Source organism: Trachypithecus francoisi, unplaced genomic scaffold (genome assembly GCF_009764315.1).
Source record: "Trachypithecus francoisi isolate TF-2019V2 unplaced genomic scaffold, Tfra_2.0 Lachesis_group11, whole genome shotgun sequence".
Classification (NCBI taxonomy): domain Eukaryota; kingdom Metazoa; phylum Chordata; class Mammalia; order Primates; family Cercopithecidae; genus Trachypithecus; species Trachypithecus francoisi.
In genome coordinates, this window is record NW_022681456.1 from 86,295,077 (window position 1) to 86,312,791 (window position 17,715).

The window sequence follows — 17,715 nt, forward strand, 5'->3', positions numbered from 1 at the left end:
AGAGAGAGAGATAGGTTGTTTGTTTGTTCGCTTGCTGGCTTTTTGAGTCAGAGTCTCTCTTCTCTCTCTCTGTCACCCAGGCTGAAGTGCAGTGGCACCATCTCAGCTCACTACAACCTCCGCCTCCTGGGTACAAGTGATTCTCCTTCCTCAGCCTCCTGAGTAGCTGGGATTACAGGCACCCATCACCACCTCTGGCTAATGTTTGTATTTTTAATAGAGGTGGAGTTTCACCATATTGGCCAGGCTGGTCTTGAACTCCTGACCTCAAATGATCCACCCACCTCAGCCTCACAATGTGGTGGGATTACAGGTGTGAGCCACCATGCCCAGCCTAGGAGTCTTTCTTGACCACAGTACCCCTCATCTCCAGCTTGTAACCAATCACCAAGTTCTATCAATTCTAACATTAAAATATTTCAAATTCACCCCCTTCTCTCCCTTTCTATGGCCACCGCTCAAATCTAAGCCTGCTTGACTTTTTGTCCAGATCACTTAGGCTGCTGTTTTCTCTATTTTAATCCTTGCCATGGATCCACTATAATCCATTCTTCTTCTAAAAGTCAAAGTGGTCCTTTAAAAACACACATGGGGTCATGTCACTTGAATAAAACCTGTTGATAGACTTCTTGTTCTTTTGGGATACAGTTCAGAATCCTTAACATGTCCCCCAAGACCACAACTGATCTTGAGCCTCCCTACCTTTCTGGCTTCTTATCTCTTTCTCATTCTCGCCTCTTCCTTGTCTTCCAGCTTCCTAAACTCTTTCCTCCTCAGGGTCTTTGAATACCCTGACCCTGCTCCATTGGCCAGCCCCCTCCCACTCCCCACACTTCCTCCACACCTTTGACCTGGTTGTTTCTACCCATCTTCCAGGTCTATGCTTAGGGAAGCTTTTCTTGACCTCCCAGCCTGAATTAGGTCCCCTATTGAATCGTCCTATTACCCTCCCTACTATTTATCTTTGTTTATTTGGGTACTATAATAAAAGTTCTGTAAACTGGGTGCCTTGTGAACAACAGAAATTAATTTCTCACAGCTCTGGAGGCTGGGAAGTCCAAGAAATCCCGATGTTGGTGTCTGACGAGGCCCCATTTGCTCTTTCTTACTGTGTCCTCATATGGTGGAAGGGGCAAAGGTCCCTCTTTTAGAAAGGCACTAGTCTCATCACGAGGGCTGTGCCCCTATGACCTCATAACCTCCTGAAGGTCCCACATCTTAATACTATCACGTTGGGGGGGTTAGGATCTCAACATATGAATTTTGAGATGACATAAATATCCAGTTCATTGCACTTTTCCTTTATAGAAGTCATCACTATTGTGACTATTTAGGCATTCAGGTGACTATCTAATATTTGTTTCTCACATCAAACTGTAATTTTTCTGGTGATTAGGACAATATTTCTGTTGATCTCAGCTGGCTGGATCTTTAGTGTCTATCACAACAAACAGCACAGTGACAAAATTTAATAAGTATTTGTTGGATTAATGGATGAATGAATCAGTCAACCAATTAATGATATAATCAAAGACTCAATGGATGAACCAAAAACGAATCATTCAACTTTGGGCAAGAAGCAAGAAGGAGCAAATGCTCTACTTGCCCTCCAGGGGGAGACACACTCCCATTAGAAATAGCATAGGCCCAGGTGAGCAGAAAATTCTGCCATCGACTGTAATTTGCTTCTCAAATGGATTCAGAGAACCAGATCTTTTTTCTTTTCCTTTCCTTTCTCTTTGTCTTGCTTGTAGGACTCTCCAGATTAGTCTGGACCACCCAATTGTACCAAGCAAGTAGTCATTTCCTCTGTAATTTCCCTCCCCTGGACGACGTTAACTGTCCTGCCAGAGTTTGTCCACTTCAGTCTGGTTTGCTAGGTAATTTAGCTATAAATGCCTACATTCTTGGAAAAATAGTATCATGTATATATAATTTCAGTATTATTAAAATTGTTATATGTATTTTTACTGTACTTTTTTTTCAAAATCCTTCAGGCAATTTTTCTCTATGAAGACTAAAAATGTTTTATAATTGCTCTGATAGTGGAAAATATTGGTAGAACTATGTGACCAAAAATAATAATAAAATATTGATTAAAAGCTAATTTTCTAAAAATAGAAAATTCATAAAATGTCCCAAGCCCTGGGGAAAGTTAAAAGGAAAAAAAAAAGAGAGAGTAGGGTTTGGCTATTGAGCGCATGTCAGCCTCTGAGCAGTTTCTGAAAGAAATCCTTGTTTAATCCTGATGGCATGTCTTGGGAGAGTATCCCTGCTGCACATTAATACTGTTCTTTTCTTTGCTGAATTACTTTCTCTAGTACAAGGTTTAAGCATATGAAAGGTTTAATGAGACTTACATTATGTTTCCTCTGAATTTTCTTTTTCTTTGCTCTAGTTCCAAAACTTCCTTTTCAATTTTTCTATGTCAGGGACTAGGACATAGAGGCACTCCACTATTCACATTTTTGGGAGATCTGTTCACTTTAGTTCAATTCCATTGTATTTATTAAATAACTATTGTGTGTTTAGAACCGTGCTATGACAAAAGAGATGAGTATAAGAAATCTAAATCTCTGCTCTTTCAAAGGTGCCACAATGTAACTGGAAGGATGAGATATTTGGTAACCTCCTTGAACAAATATAAAATCCTATAAAGATGATGTGTAAACATTTATGTAGTTTACAAAACCACTTTTCACAAATGTGGACTAGGTTTTATGAAATTAACTTTTGGAGTAGGTGTTAATACTCTCATCCCATTGTACAACTGAGACTCAGGTAAAGTACTACTTACTTTAGTCAGTAATTTTACTTTTACTTATAAAAGTACTTACTTTTACAAGTAAAGTAACTAGAGCTACTATCAGAACTGGAATCTTGGTCTTTATGAAGTTTGCATAATATTACATTATTTCTAAATATGACGAATATACTATAAGGGATAGTCCTAAAAATCGAACAAATTCAAAGTAAAGTAAAATATTCCATTATTGAGAGAAAGCTATTGTTTCCCAACTAGCCAACTAGTCTGACACTTGGATCTTATTTTTTTACCCTATTTTGTAAACATTGACTGATTCCCTCTCTTTCCTTCACTCTTAGGGTATCTTGAACTCCCTTTCGGTTTGTTTCTTTTTCTTTGGTGATGGAGAATTTATTTGAAAGGGGTCCCTTCTTCTTCCTTAACTTGCTTTTATCTAGGAAGGGTGTCAGGGAAACGCTGCCATCATTAGCCAGGCAGCCCCTGATGGAGAAGGATGAGGCCTTTAAGACAGGGGAGTATTTGATAATTTCTGGCCAGAGATTTTAAAAGCTGTTGTGAAAGGCTTCATGTTACCACTCAGAAGCTTGTAACGCAGAATTACTCTCCCCCAGCACACTGTCACTCTGAAAGATCCACTCAAAATCAGGAAAGGGTATGGAGGCAGCCAAGTGAATAAAGGAGTTTGTACTCCAATTCGGAGTTGCTCAAAAGCCTGTGGCCATTTAGTACTGGCAAGACTCAAAGGGCAAGATACCCAGGTCTGCAACCTGGGATACCCTGTACCCACAGAGCCTGGGTACTAATACCGTTGAACAGTGATAGCAGCTATCATTACAGGCAAAACATCATTATCAAATTTCCAGATCAAGTTTATGCCAAGGTCTGAAAATAGGAACATTAGTCATACTGTTGATCAACATTATCCAATGAGAACTTCTTGAGAGCAGAATTGGAATCTGGAGGGAAGGGAAGAAAAAAATAATGACCTAAAAGTCTTATGGGAGACACAGCACACTAAAACACAAAATTCATGGAATCACTTGTAATCAAAACATCAAGAACAGAAATAATCAACTAAAATATGCAGAGATGGAATCTGAATAGTGAATGCAAGATTCACGGGATGTGATCAAAATACAAGTTTATTTTTTGTCTTTTTCCACTTTAAAAATGTTTTTGTCTGGCTAGGCATGGTGGCTCATGCCTGTAACCTTAGCACTTTGGGAGGCCAAGGCAGGTGGATCACTTGAGGTCAGGAGTTCAAGACCAACCTGGCCAACATGGTGAAACCCTGTCTCTACTAAAAATACAAAAAATTAGCTGGGCATGGTGGCGGTCACCTGTAATCCCAGCTTCTCAGGAGGCAGAGGCTCGAGAATTGCTTGAACCTAAGAGGTAGAGGTTGCAGTGAGCCAAGATGGCACCACTGCACTCCAACCTAGGTGACAGAGCCAGACTCCATCTCAAACAAACAAACAAAAACATTTTTTATTGGAGGATAATAATCTTCTCCTGCTCCTGAATAGAAAACTGGGAAGATTCCCTGACTTTTTGGTTAACTCTTTGATAACTGGCAATCCTTTAAGTAACAGTCACTTTAAACCAAATAGTCTCGGCCGGGCATGGTGGCTCAGGCCTGTAATCCCAGCACTTTGGGAGGCCAAGGTGGGCCTTGAGGATCATGAGGTCAAGAGATTGAGGTCATCCTGGCCAACATGGTGAAACCTCTTCTCTACTAAAAATACAAAAATTAGGCAGGCATGGTGGTGCCTGCCTGTAATCCCAGCTACTTGGGGGGCTTAGGCAGGGGAATCACTTGAACCTGGGAAGTGGAGGTTACAGTGAGCCGAGATCACGCCATTGTACTCTAGCCTAGTGACAGAGTCAGACTTCATCTCAAAAAACAAAAAACAAAAACAGCTAAGGAGATAGGGCAGGTTTTTCTTTCTTGGTAGGGTAGGTCTGTACTACCTGGGTCTTGCACACGGTTAAAGCTGACTCTTTTTCTCAAAGCATGCTTTTAAAGGTTCTTTGCAGATTCCCATCACCAGAGATATCTTACTTGAGTTCTTTGGCCAAAACCAGTGCAAGTACGTTGACTGTGACAAACTGTGGATTGTAGCACCCCTGTGTTCATTTCTGGCTTCTGGCCACTGGGTCCCCCCATACCTCTAGACAGCCCATTTGGATGGACCAAAGGCAACCCCAAGTTGGCTGTCTTCATGTGGCCCACATCTGGTCCAGGTAAACATTTATACATTTGTCATCCCTGCTGAATCTGGGTGTCCAGACAGATCCCAATGCAGCCACCTGTACTTTGTGGCTATAGCCCTCTTTAATTTATAAGTAAGCATTGGTGCAGTTTTTGTTTTACAATTATGGGGAACAATCTTCAAGCTCTCTGGTCCCATAGAAGCCCCTCTTCAGGCAACATCAGTACTTCCTTTCCCTCTGGGTAGGAGGAGAGTGGGGACTCAGCACATACAAATTTCTCCCCAAGAAGTCTCTTCACAAACCCTTCCTTCACTCTCTTGAGCTCACCATAAGGTAGAACCATTTGTCAACAGTAACTTTGGACATAACAATGTTGTTGAAATAATCATCTTTAATTGCAACTGAGGATGTTCATATCTGTCTCCCAACCCTTGATAATAAGAGACTGTCTCTCTCCATTTCTGTCTTCCCTGGAGAGTTGAGCACAAAGCCTGGAACAAAGTAGGTGCTCAGTAAATGTTTGATGAAAGGATGGTTGAATGTATCTGAAACTAACTTTCATTGTGCACTGATTTCTCAGAGACACTTCAAAGTAACCAGTACGGGCCAACTTTGGCACCTCTTGCCTGGCTGATATGAGCTTTGGGGCCCAGCCAAGTAGACTGTGAGAGTGTTGCCAAGGCAATTCTGCATGCAAGAGGAAGTGTGGCATGACTGGGGGCTCGCTGGTAGCTGCCTGGGAAGCCGGCCCCTCAGGCAGTGATGCCACCAACCACCCTTGAGGTGGTCAGGGCCTGAGCAGAAGGACTGCAGAGACTGCACATGCCCCTTGAAGCCCAGGTCTATTTCTTGGAAGTCTTTAGCATTCACATTTGCTATTGGAGGAGGTTTACTGGCTGGAGTGAAGTATTCAAAATAGAAAAGACAGAAGCTAGAGAAGAAACAGCAGTGAAGCATCAACAAGCCTTTACTGGGGGACCATTTTCCCTCACAACATATTTGGAGAGCCTAAAACTGACAAATACTGCCTGGGTCAGTGGCTGTTGATTTATTCTGGTTTCAGTCATTACTGATATCTTTGCAGAAGAACCAGAAAAAATGATTCAAGTTGTGGATGAGATAGTATTCCAACTCTGCCAAATTTAACTTTTCATCACCATTGACCCAGAGAGGGACACAAAAAAGGCCATCGCAAATTATGTGAAAGAATTTTCTCCCAAACTAGTTGGCTTGATTGGCACAAAAGAAGAGATCAGTCATGTGGCCAGAGCATACAGAGTAATTATAGCTCTAGCCCCAAGGATGAAGATGAAGACTATGTTAGTGAATCATACAATAATAATGTCTTTGATTGGGCTAGATGGTGAGTTTCCAGATTATTTTGGCTAGACCAGGAAGAATGCAGAAATTGTTAGCCAGTTCAATTGCTGCACACATGAGGGCACACAGGAAAAAAGAGCTAGCCAAAGCAGTGATGCTAGGTGCAACATTCTCTTGTTAAAGAGGAAGGAAGCTCATGCCTGTAATCCCAACACTTTCGGAGGCCGAGGTGGGTGGATCATCTGAGGTCAGGAGATCGAGACCAGCCTGGCCATCATGGTGAAACCCCGTCTCTACAAACATACAAAAATTGAGGCCGGGCGCGGTGGCTCACCCCTGTAATCCCAGCACTTTGGGAGGCCGAGGCGGGAGGATCACGAAGTCAGGAGATCAAGACCATCCTGGCTAACACAGTGAAACCCCATCTCTACTAAAAAATACAAAAAAATAAGCTGGGCATGGTGGCGGGTGCCTGTAGTCCCAGCTCCTCGGGAGGCTGAGGCAGGAGAATGGCGTGAACCCGGGAGGCGGAGCTTGCAGTGAGCCAAGATTGCGCCACTGCACTCCAGCCTGGGCGACAGAGCGAGACTCCGTCTCAAAAAAAAAAAAATTAGCCAGGCGTGGTGGTGCCCGCCTGTAATCCCAGCTACTCGGGAGGCCGAGGCAGCAGAATCGCTTGAACCTGGGAGGTGGAGGTTGCAGTGAGCCGAGATCACGCCAGAATTATATATATATATATATATATATATATATGCAACCTACAGAATGACCTTTGTACCATTGTACCATGAGAACGCTTCTATTGTGGATTGCCATGTTACTCTTGGGTTCAGTCAAAATAGACTCTTGGAACTGTAAGATAACAACTCAAAGTCGCCGGGCGCGGTGGCTCAAGCCTGTAATCCCAGCACTTTGGGAGGCCGAGACGCGCGGATCACGAGGTCAGGAGATCGAGACCATCCTGGCTAACCCGGTGAAACCCCGTCTCTACTAAAAAATACAAAAAACTAGCCGGGCGAGGTGGTGGGTGCCTATAATCCCAGCTACTAGGCAGGAGAATGGCGTGATCCCGAAAGGCGGAGCTTGCAGTCAGCTGAGATCTGGCCACTGCACTCCAGTTTGGGCAGCAGAGCAAGACTCCGTCTCAAAAAACAAACAAACAAACAAACAAACAAACAAAAAAAAAACTCAAAGTCTCCCAAGCAGCTGTGGTGAGACCAGAGGACCAAGTCAAAATGAAGTCAGTAAAGAGTGGAGGAAGCTCATGGAAGGACACGGTATAGGGAGGCACAGCCAGTACATCTCCCGTTATGAATGGGCCCTCCCAGCACCTTTGTTGGCTCTCCAGTGTTTCCGACCCTTGCTCATACAGGCTGTGGAACTGAATTTCACAGAAAAGAATAATTTTCATAGTGCTTTGGCTTCTCTCTTCTTGAGTTATTTGCTCTTCTGAGTTCTTAGTGGCTGATGATAGTCAGATTAGGCTCTCTGCCATTCAGAGTTGATCTTTATACCTGAAAGCGTTAAGTTTTGTCTTCTTTGTTAATGAATATCACTGTCAGCTTTGCTCCACTGCACTATCAGCAGATGCTGATTTGACTAATAAAGATGAGATCTATTGTTCGGGGGGGAAAAAGTTAGTTTGATTTCTCTAGGGGTCTTTCATGTGATTTTTAGTTAAGTGATGTGCTAGGTTTTCAATGACATGCCAAATGGAAATAAGAGGATATTGATCATGAGTGTGACATAGAGTACTTTTCTGCATATACTGAGTTGCACGCCACGTAAAATAAAAGTGTATTCAGTGTTTCAATAAATAAGTAAAATAACCTGTATTGAGAGCCTATTTTATCACTCCCTGGGAGACTCCACTCATTCTTACATTTGTAAGATGCTGATGGTTTCCCAGAATTTATATACTTCAGCATTTCCCAACCAAGAAATTTGAGAGATGTGGTCTAGCATGGTGACTCACGCCTGTAATCCCAGCACTTTGGGAGGCCGAGGAGGGTGGATCACCTGAGGTCAGGAGTTTGAGACCAGCCTGGCCAACATAGTAAAACCTCATCTCTACTAAAAATACAAAAAAAAAAAAAATTAGTCGGATGTGGTGGCAGGTGCCTATAGTCTCAGTTACTTCGGCAGGAGAATCACTTGAACTCAGAAGGCTGAGGTTGCAGCCAACCGAGATCGCGCCATTGCACTCCAGCCTGGGTGACAAGAGTGAAACTACGTCTCAAAAATTAAAACAAACAAACAAACAAAACACTGCCAACATTTGCAACTTGCAAGAATTCACTTTTTAAAAAAATCTGTATTTCAGCTTCTTTTGAAAAAATGGACAATCTCACCATGGTGCAGTGGCAGGAAGTGGAGGGCATATTCCTACCTGGCAAAATTCCTTTGAGTCTGGAGCTCAAAGGAGGCTCACTCCTCAGACCAGGTCATGAACTTTCAGTTCACCATCCTCTCACTGATGTACAATGAACTGTCTGGGCCTGCTTTAAATCTCTTAATTGGTTAGATTTGGTTGCTTAGAACAAGCTTTGGGGAGTAGGTGTGGGGCACTCTGGTTAAACAGGCTGCTGGGCAGACCACAATTCTTGCAGTCTGCCTGAATGGGCTGCTTCACTCCTTCCATGCACCACCACCAAGTGCTGCTGACTTTAAAATGTTTATGCTTTGCACAGAAAGTCTGCCACTCAGAGGTGTCATCATGTCTTTGCACAGGAAGGTTCATTAACCCTAATAAGAGTTATAAATAAAGGTCATTTATTCCTCTACATTCAGAATACTATACCTCCTGGGTGGTTAAGTTTGTCTTTGATATGGTTTACTTGAAGGAGAGTGGACAATGTACAGGAGGGTTCTAAGGAGCATAGATTCGTTCCACCATTATGAATAATGCTGGAAGTAATTTTTATTTGTCACAGACACTTCTTATTAGGAGTTTAGTCTCCTAAGTAACTGAACCATTGTGGATGGACCCCCTGCTGGCCTGGTCCACGCAGGTGCAACCATAGAATCGGCCCAACGCCCAGGGTTCCTGAGCTTTTTTTCCCCCACTGCAGGACCAAGACTCGAACCCTGCCGCTGTGGCCGAGAACGCTGCATTGAGACTGCGCACAAAGCCTCTGTGTAAAAGGAGAAAGTAACCCCGTAACTAGGCCTAGTGAGGACGGAAGCTGCTGCACAAGTCTGCGCAGGCGCACCCCAGTGACGAACACTCATCAGTACGCAGGCGCCCATCTTAGTTGGTCTTGTCATGTAAACAGATGGGCCTGCCCCCGACAGCTTCTGCTTCCGGGTCACGCCTTGACTGCGGCTTTCAACACCCATCTCAGCCCGGCAATTCGGTGAGTGCGGTCCTTGGTGCGGGTCTACAGCCAGGTGTCCTAACCCAGGGTACCACGCCCAATAACGCTTCCTCTACTCCCCGATCGAAGTGCTCTAGCTCTCGAGGCTGAGACTTAGTTCCGGGCCTTAGGGGGCAGATCCAGGAGGGGTTGGTCCGCGTCTGAGGACCTCCAGCGCCAATTTGCGTGATTCTCTTTCAGTACCAGACCTGCCGGGATTGCTGCGATCTGCCGGGAGCCCGTGCGGAAAGTGACACCGCACGTCCTTGCATTTCGTACCCTTGCCCCCCGCCCCCTAGCCTCAGCTAGACAGCTGCCGCGACCCCTCCCGCAGCAGGTGCGGTGGGATTAGGGGCGGTGCGGGCTCGGCCAAGGTTTTCCCGGGGCGGGAGGGGGCGGGGCCGAGGCCTCCCTCGCATCAGAGCTATTGTGTCTTCTTTTCCACTTTGCTTTTTTTTTTTTTTTTTTTTTTTTCTCCAGCTTCGCAGTAAATGCCCTTTGGTGTTTTCTCTGGATCCCGTAGCAAAAGAAAACGAGGGAGACAGGGCTTTCAGCTCTAGCAGAGGAAAGGGCCTTCCAAGGGAATCAAACCGTACACGGGCTGCTGTCTGGTGAAATTGAATTTAGATTTCCTTGACCCTTCCTCACAGTGAATGCTGTCAATCTGCCCTGAAGTTTCATTCCTTTACCGGGAGCTTCCAGGCAGTAGCAGACCGCTGACCATACTCTCAGGAGTTCTTAGCCCGGAGTCCAAGAGCGCCCGGAAAATGAGTGCAGAGTTTAGTTTCATCAGATTATCATGGCCCAGAAATGGTTAACAAAACCACTTTATTTATTTATTTTAATTTTTGAATTTTTTTGTAGAGACGATTGGGTTTTGGGGTCGTCTCGCCATGTTGACCAGGCTGGTCTTGAACTTCCGGGTTCAAGAGCTCCTCCTGCCTTGGCCTCCCAGAGTACTGGGATTACAGGCAACAGAACCACTTTGGTCCAAGCCTTCTGCTTTAGATGCTCTGTCTTCTGCTGCTGTTCTTGGAATTACCAACTCAAAGGCACCTCTGTTTTTTTTTTTTCCTTGAAACAAAAAAGTTATAAGATACAGACACTTGTCTCAGAGCAGTTTTGTGGCTACTGGAGAGATTAAAACCTCAGGTGATCCACCCACCTCAGCCTTCCAAAGTGCTGGGATTACAGGTGTGAGCCACCATGCTCCGCCTTTAACTCATTTTAAAATCTTCAAATTTTCCTAAAACTGAAAGTATATTTTATTATTGTGAACTTTTTTTCCTAGTTTTATGTAAATGACTCTAGGGTACTTGTGCTTTCCTTTCTTATTTTAGAATATTACCTCAAATATTTCTTTTTTCTCTTCTGAAGACATTTGAAAATATTTCAGATACCTTTTCATTATTAAGATAGATATATTTGCTCCATAGCCTTCTTCCTATCTTGTCACAGATGACAATCACTTCTATACTGTTTGGTCGTATCCAACCAGTTTGTTAAATACCTACCTTTTGTGAGATTCTGTGGCTGGCCTTACATGGATGAAAGAGTAGAAGACAAAGTCCTTGCCTTCCAGTTGATTACAGTATAGTTGGAGAAACAATATGTACATAACTATATTGCAAGGCCCAGTGTTATAAATAACTTAATGGTGGTGCTGATCATAAAAACCACAAAAATTCAAAGAAGGAAAATAATGTTTTGTGACCTCCTCAGCCTTTTAAAAATCCTATTCCTTGCCTAGTCTTGTTTGTAAACCACACAGAGCTCCATGGGGGCTTAGTACCTCTTGGGGAAATCTTGTGTCCAAGTTTATCGAACTCCCTAGGCAACTATTATCCAATTCCTTATGATTATGAAAATAGTATTGATCATTCCTTGAAATCTGCTTTTAGTATTGGGAAGGGAAGGCCTCAGAGAACACCTAACCCTAAAGACAGGCATGCTCAGTGATATTGTATATGCCAAAAACTTCTTTGTTTCAGGCAGTTTGGAGCATGTGAACACCTCGAGCCTTGATGAGTTCCAGTATGTGGTATATTATGCAAAGCATTCAGAGCAAATACTCTCTCTCAGAGCGCTTAATCCGAACAATTGCTGCCATCCGTTCCTTCCCACATGATAATGTAGAGGACCTCATCAGAGGGGTGAGTGTGCTGGTATTGACAGGAGAGTCCTTGCGATGTGAAGTGGGAAAGCTCTGTAAATCCTCATGGATCACAGATTTGCAGCTTTGTCTCAACCCAAGATCACAGGGAGTTTTTTTTTTTTTTTGAGACGGAGTCTTGCTCTGTCACCCAGGCTGGATTGGAGTGCAGTGGCCGGATCTCAGCTCACTGCAAGCTCCGCCTCCCGGGTTCACGCCATTCTCCCGCCTCAGCCTCCGGAGTAGCTGGGACTACAGGCGCCCGCCACCTCGCCCGGCTAGTTTTTTGTATTTTTTGTAGAGACGGGGTTTCACTGTGTTAGCCAGGATGGTCTCGATCTCCTGACCTCGTGATCCACCCGTCTCGGCCTCCCAAAGTGCTGGGATTACAGGCTTGAGCCACCGCGCCCGGCCACAGGGAGTTTTTATATTTTGCTAACTGCATTAACTTGATCATTAAAATGTATTTCCCCTATGTTTGCTTCGCTTCCCTTCTCCCTTTCACTTTGTGTATCTGACATTTTTCTTCATGGAATATGTTCTCAATAACCCTAGTCTCATGTTCTTTGTAAAATATCTAAGTATGATGCATATGTAATCCATTGAGCTCAAAGTCTTCTATACATGTTTTATTAAGAGAGGAGGTGAGCAAAGCAGAGGTGGTTTTTATATTTATTTTTTGAGACAGGGCTTCACTTTTGTCACCCAGGCTGGAGTGCAGTGGCGTAAACATGCCTGACTGCAGCCTTGACCTCCTGGGCTTAAGCGATCCTCCCACCTCAGCTCCCTCAAGTAGCTGAGACTACAGGCACATGCCACCCATGTCCAGCTAATTTTTTTTTTTTTTTTTTTTAATTTTTGTAGAGATGGGGTTTCATCGTGTTGCCCGGGCTGGTCTTGAATTCCCAAGCTCAAGTGATCCACCTGCCTTGGGTTCTCAAAGTACTGGGATTAGAGGTGTGAGCCACTGTGCCTGGCTACAGGAGTGGTTTTTAAATCCTGTGAGCCTTTCTTCATACCTGGGTTATAATAATTACATGGAGAGATTTTTACTTACATTCTATGTTAAAAGCAGCTACCACTTCTAGCTCTGTAGAGGATATCAACCTCTAAAATGCATGGTAATTATAGTTTAAGAAAACACCTTAACCATCTGATGTTTAATCACCGCTCTTCAATAATTGTTATATGACTGGTATCCTAGAAGGTCTTTACTATCCTCTTCTATTTATTTTTCTTGTTGAAGAGAAGTTACAGAGTAATTTTTTGATCACCAGAAAATGCATCCAGATGGTTACTTCTGTATATTCTAAGACTTCAGGCTCCTCATTTACAGCCTGGATCTCTGTAGCTGCTTCAGAGTTATTGGGCACAACTGGAGAAAGAAAAGTCATCCAGTGTTAGCTTATTCTCAGCAAAAGTGGTGTCAGAAGACTCCGCAGTGGAAACCTTGTCACATTCTAATTCTAGCTCTGCTGCTGAGTCATTCAGTGACTTTGGTCTGACTGGTATCTCCATCTCCTATGATTTTTTTTTTTTTTTTTTTTTTGAGACAGAGTTTCCCTCGTCGCCCACGCTGGAGTGCAGTGGCTCAATCTCAGCTCATTGCAACCTCTGCCTCCCAGGTTCAAGCAATTCTCCTGCCTCAGCCTCCCGAGTAGCTGGGATTACAGGCGCCCACTGCCACACCTGATTAGTTTTTGTATTTTCAGTAGAGACAGGGTTTCACCATGTTGGCCAGGATGGTCTCAAACTCCTGACCTCAGGTGATCTGACCGCCTCAACCTCCCAAAGTGCTGGGATTACAGGGGTGAGCCACCACGCCCAGCCTGTCCTTTGGTTTTGAATAGAAGCACCAGCAAAGGCTAGATGGTAAAGAATGCTGATACTTAGAGGCTACTTTGAAGATGTTTATGAATAAGGAAAAATAGTGTTAATATGATGCCACTATTAGTGATGGTCATTTGCTGAATGGCCAAAAATGCATGCCAGTTCTGGCCTCAGTCTGACAGACTCACTTTCCTACTTTTTCAGAGCATAGTGGCCATTGAAAGTGGATTGCTGGTCCAGCTTTCATGCCTGATGATAAGGTTTCCAGTGCTTTGACACATAAGATTATGTCTTCAATAATGTCCAGATGACCATCTGGCAGGCTCCCTTGTGGAGGAACTTGGTAACTTGATCTAAGGAATTAACAGTTGTTTTCTTTCATCTTCAGTGTACTCCTTTGGTTTGGACATTGGTATATTAATTAATAGAAAAGGAAACAAGGAACTAGCAGTGTACCTATAAAATACAAAACGCTCTGTCCCCTGAACTCAGTTCTGAATTCTGTCCTGCTGGGCAAGCCAGAGCTGAGCACACTGACTGAAGTTGTCTTCTGCCCACAGGGAGCAGATGTGAACTGCACTCATGGTACACTGAAGCCCTTGCACTGTGCCTGTATGGTGTCAGATGCTGACTGTGTGGAGTTGCTTCTGGAAAAAGGAGCTGAGGTAACGTTTTTAACACATTCACATTAATGATTCACTAAAACTTGAGCTTCATGCTTTCTTAGAATTTCTCCCCATCACTCCTCCATCTCTTCCCTCCTCCAGTCTGAAATTCTAACTCAAGGTAATGTTGGCATAGCCAATATTAAGGAAAATGTAATGGTAAATATATAAAATGATCTAAGGATTTCATTCCTTTGCCTTTCTGTCCCCACCCTGCTTGCCCCATTTTATGGTGCTGATACTCTGCTCTTCTTTCTTCTCCTTAACTTAAGTTGCCACTGGCCATCACTTCAGGAAGCTTACCTTGTAGGTGCTGTTTATATTTCCATTTAATCTTCTCATTGTTTATTGTCTATCCAGGAAATATAAACGCAGAGATCCCTCAACTCTAATTAAATCTAAAGTACCCTTAAAAGTACTTAAAGTACTTAAGAAGTGGTACTTAAAATAGGTTTTAGCCAAAAGAAGGTTGAACTTACTTAAATGTTTCAGGGTTTTCTGTTTTGTTTTGTTTTGTTTTTTTCATTGATGAGGGAATATGCTATTTGGAAATGTGAAGAAAAAAACTGCAAGTGATGCTGACTGTCAGCAAGCCAGCTGCTTTTCCAGCACTGGGAGATTTGTGTTCTTCCTATCACATACTTTCATTTGGGTTCTCTTGTGAACCCACAGCATATTTTTGGAAAGATCTGACTTACATTCTAACATTTTGAACTTCTCTGTATGGTTAAAGAACATAGCAAAAGCTATGTTTTTCAGTTTGATTGCTACATTAGCCACAGGCTACAGAAAGGGTCAGGATAAGTAAAATAATCCAAAACTCTGTGTAGTCAAGCAACTTTCCAGTAAATATCTTTCTGAGCAGTTACAGGGACTTAGACTTCCTCTATTCCTGCCTTACCCTTTACTCTGTGGTAGAGTTTCTAACGAATAAATGAACATTGCAGCAAAAACCAAAATAATGCAGACCAGCTAGTCAATGCACATAATAGTGTTGACTGTTTGAGGACAGTTCTTTTCCATTTTGCTCCTAAGTTCCTGTCATATCTTCATATTTATCACCAGCACTCCCTGGGAGTTGCTTGTTGACCCTCTTGTTCAGAGCACTGCATAGCAAAGGTAGTGGGTAACCATGTAAGCTTCTTTGCTGCTGTCCTGTCTTCCTCTCAGTAGTCTGTCTACTGTAATAGTTCCTCCCTTTTTACAGGTGAATGCCCTGGATGGGTATAACCGAACAGCCCTCCACTATGCAGCAGAGAAAGATGAGGCTTGCGTGGAGGTCCTATTGGAGTATGGTGCAAACCCCAATGCTTTGGATGGCAACAGAGATACCCCACTTCACTGGGCAGCCTTTAAGAACAATGCTGAGTGTGTGCGGGCTCTCCTAGAGAGTGGGGCCTCTGTCAATGCCCTGGATTATAACAATGATACACCGCTCAGCTGGGCTGCCATGAAAGGAAATCTTGAGAGTGTCAGTATCCTTCTGGATTATGGCGCAGAGGTCAGAGTCATCAACCTAATAGGCCAGACACCCATCTCCCGCCTGGTGGCTCTGCTAGTCAGGGGACTTGGAACAGAGAAAGAGGACTCTTGCTTTGAGCTCCTCCACAGAGCTGTTGGACACTTTGAATTGAGGAAAAATGGCACCATGCCACGAGAGGTGGCCAGAGACCCGCAGCTATGTGAAAAACTGACTGTTCTGTGCTCAGCTCCAGGAACTCTAAAAACACTTGCTCGCTATGCCGTACGCCGTAGCCTGGGACTCCAGTATCTCCCTGATGCAGTGAAGGGCCTTCCACTGCCAGCTTCTTTGAAGGAATACCTGTTACTTTTAGAATAGCCCGGAGAAGGTGTTTGCACCATCATGCAGGCAACTCTGGGTGAGGTTGTGCCTGCAGTACTCTTTGTCACAGAAAACAGAAAAACAGTTGTTCCTGTTGTGTGGTTTATAGATTTTGAAGCAACATGTCACAACAGTAACCTCCATAGCACCTCCCCTTCCCAAACCAAACAACCAAACAAAAAAAATCCCTCACTTTTGTTTTCTGTTTATTGCTTACTTGGCTTTTTATATTGCACTTTGCAAAAGAAGTCTCCCTCAATCCTCCCCCTTAGGGAAGGAGTCAACAGTGCAACTAAATTTCTCTAGGAAGATGGAAAGTACTTAAAGAATGTGTGTGTGGTTTTCCTTTGGGGACATGGTTAATGGTCCAGAAGAATCCCTTCTAGAAAGCATTTTAGGCCAGGCTTGGTGGCTCACACCTGTAATCCCAGCACTCTGGGAGGCTGAGGCAGGCGGATCACCTGAGGTCAGGAGTTCAAGACCAGCCTGACCAATATGATGAAACCCCGTCTCTACTAAAAATATAAATATTATCCAGGCATAGTGGCATGCGCCTGTAATCCCAGCTACTCGAGAGGCTGAGGCAGAAGAATTGCTTGAACCTGGGAGGCAGAGGTTACAGTGAGCGGAGATCACGCCATTGCACTCCAGCCTGGGCAACAAGAGCAAAACTCCATCTCAAAAAAAAAAAAAAAAAAGATTTTAATTATCTGTGAAAAAATTTAAGAAAATCACAATTTCAGCTAACAGCAATTGTGTCCCAAAGATGAGGATACTATAACCTCAAATGATGCAGATCCAGAACTGGGCTGGATGACATCCCTAGTGTGCCATGTCCTGGGGCATTCAGAAGGGACTGGAACTCTTTCCCCTCATCAAAGGAAACAGCAGTCTTTGCCTGTTTCTCTTGGTTGTGCCCAAGGGCTACACAGTAGCTCTGAAATAATAAGAGCTCTGCAATAACAGTAATAAATAGCTCTGAAATAACAGTCCTAAGCTAAAGTCCTGAGAACTTCTCTTGTAATGCAGCTTTTTCTCTTCCTGAGAGCCAGTGTGTTCTAATGAGCTTCGCAGGCAGTTCCTACACCTACAGTGTGTGTTCCAGCAGGGAGGACTTATGGGCTGGGCCGCCTTTTCCCATGGGTCTTCATTCCCAATGGAAAGCTCACTCTGCTTAGTTTGGAATTATTTTTCTTTCAGTTGTTCTGGAACCTTTGCTTTTTATTGATTTATACAATACAATTGGCGGGAGGGTGGACTTGGGATGGGAGTGGGAAAAGCATGTAAGAGCTTCTTTTGTGATGGTCCATCTACCCAAAAGAGATCTGCTTTAGTGAACAATACTCTTTCATTTCATGTTTCTAAACTAGATCAAGTTGTTATTGATTTTAGATGACTCGTATGCAAATTTGAAAAACTTTTTTTTAAAGCTGATTGGGCGCTACAAACAATGAATGGAATCTACTGACACAGCTAATTGGAAAACAGATGTCTTTTGTCCTATTGATGCTGGTGTTTAAAAAACACCATTAAAAAAAAAAAGAGGAATAAATAGTTCTAAAAGCAAG

At 43.5% G+C, this 17,715-nt stretch overlaps 1 protein-coding gene across 4 annotated transcripts; it reads left to right on the plus strand.

The window, feature by feature from the left end:
* Positions 1-9,504: 9,504 nt before the first annotated feature.
* ASB8 (ankyrin repeat and SOCS box containing 8) lies at positions 9,505-17,715 on the plus strand. 4 transcript variants are annotated; one of them, XM_033222275.1, is made up of 4 exons: positions 9,505-9,657; positions 11,649-11,810; positions 14,200-14,304; positions 15,512-17,715. In XM_033222275.1, the coding sequence occupies exons 2-4, from the start codon at positions 11,682-11,684 to the stop codon at positions 16,142-16,144; spliced, it is 867 nt and encodes a 288-aa protein (XP_033078166.1). In that variant the 5' UTR covers positions 9,505-9,657; positions 11,649-11,681; the 3' UTR covers positions 16,145-17,715. The 4 variants fall into 4 exon arrangements, with proteins under 4 accessions (XP_033078166.1, XP_033078169.1, XP_033078167.1 ...); XM_033222276.1 differs by having other exon boundaries at positions 9,516-9,657; positions 11,653-11,810; XM_033222277.1 differs by lacking the exon at positions 9,505-9,657 and adding an exon at positions 9,687-9,994.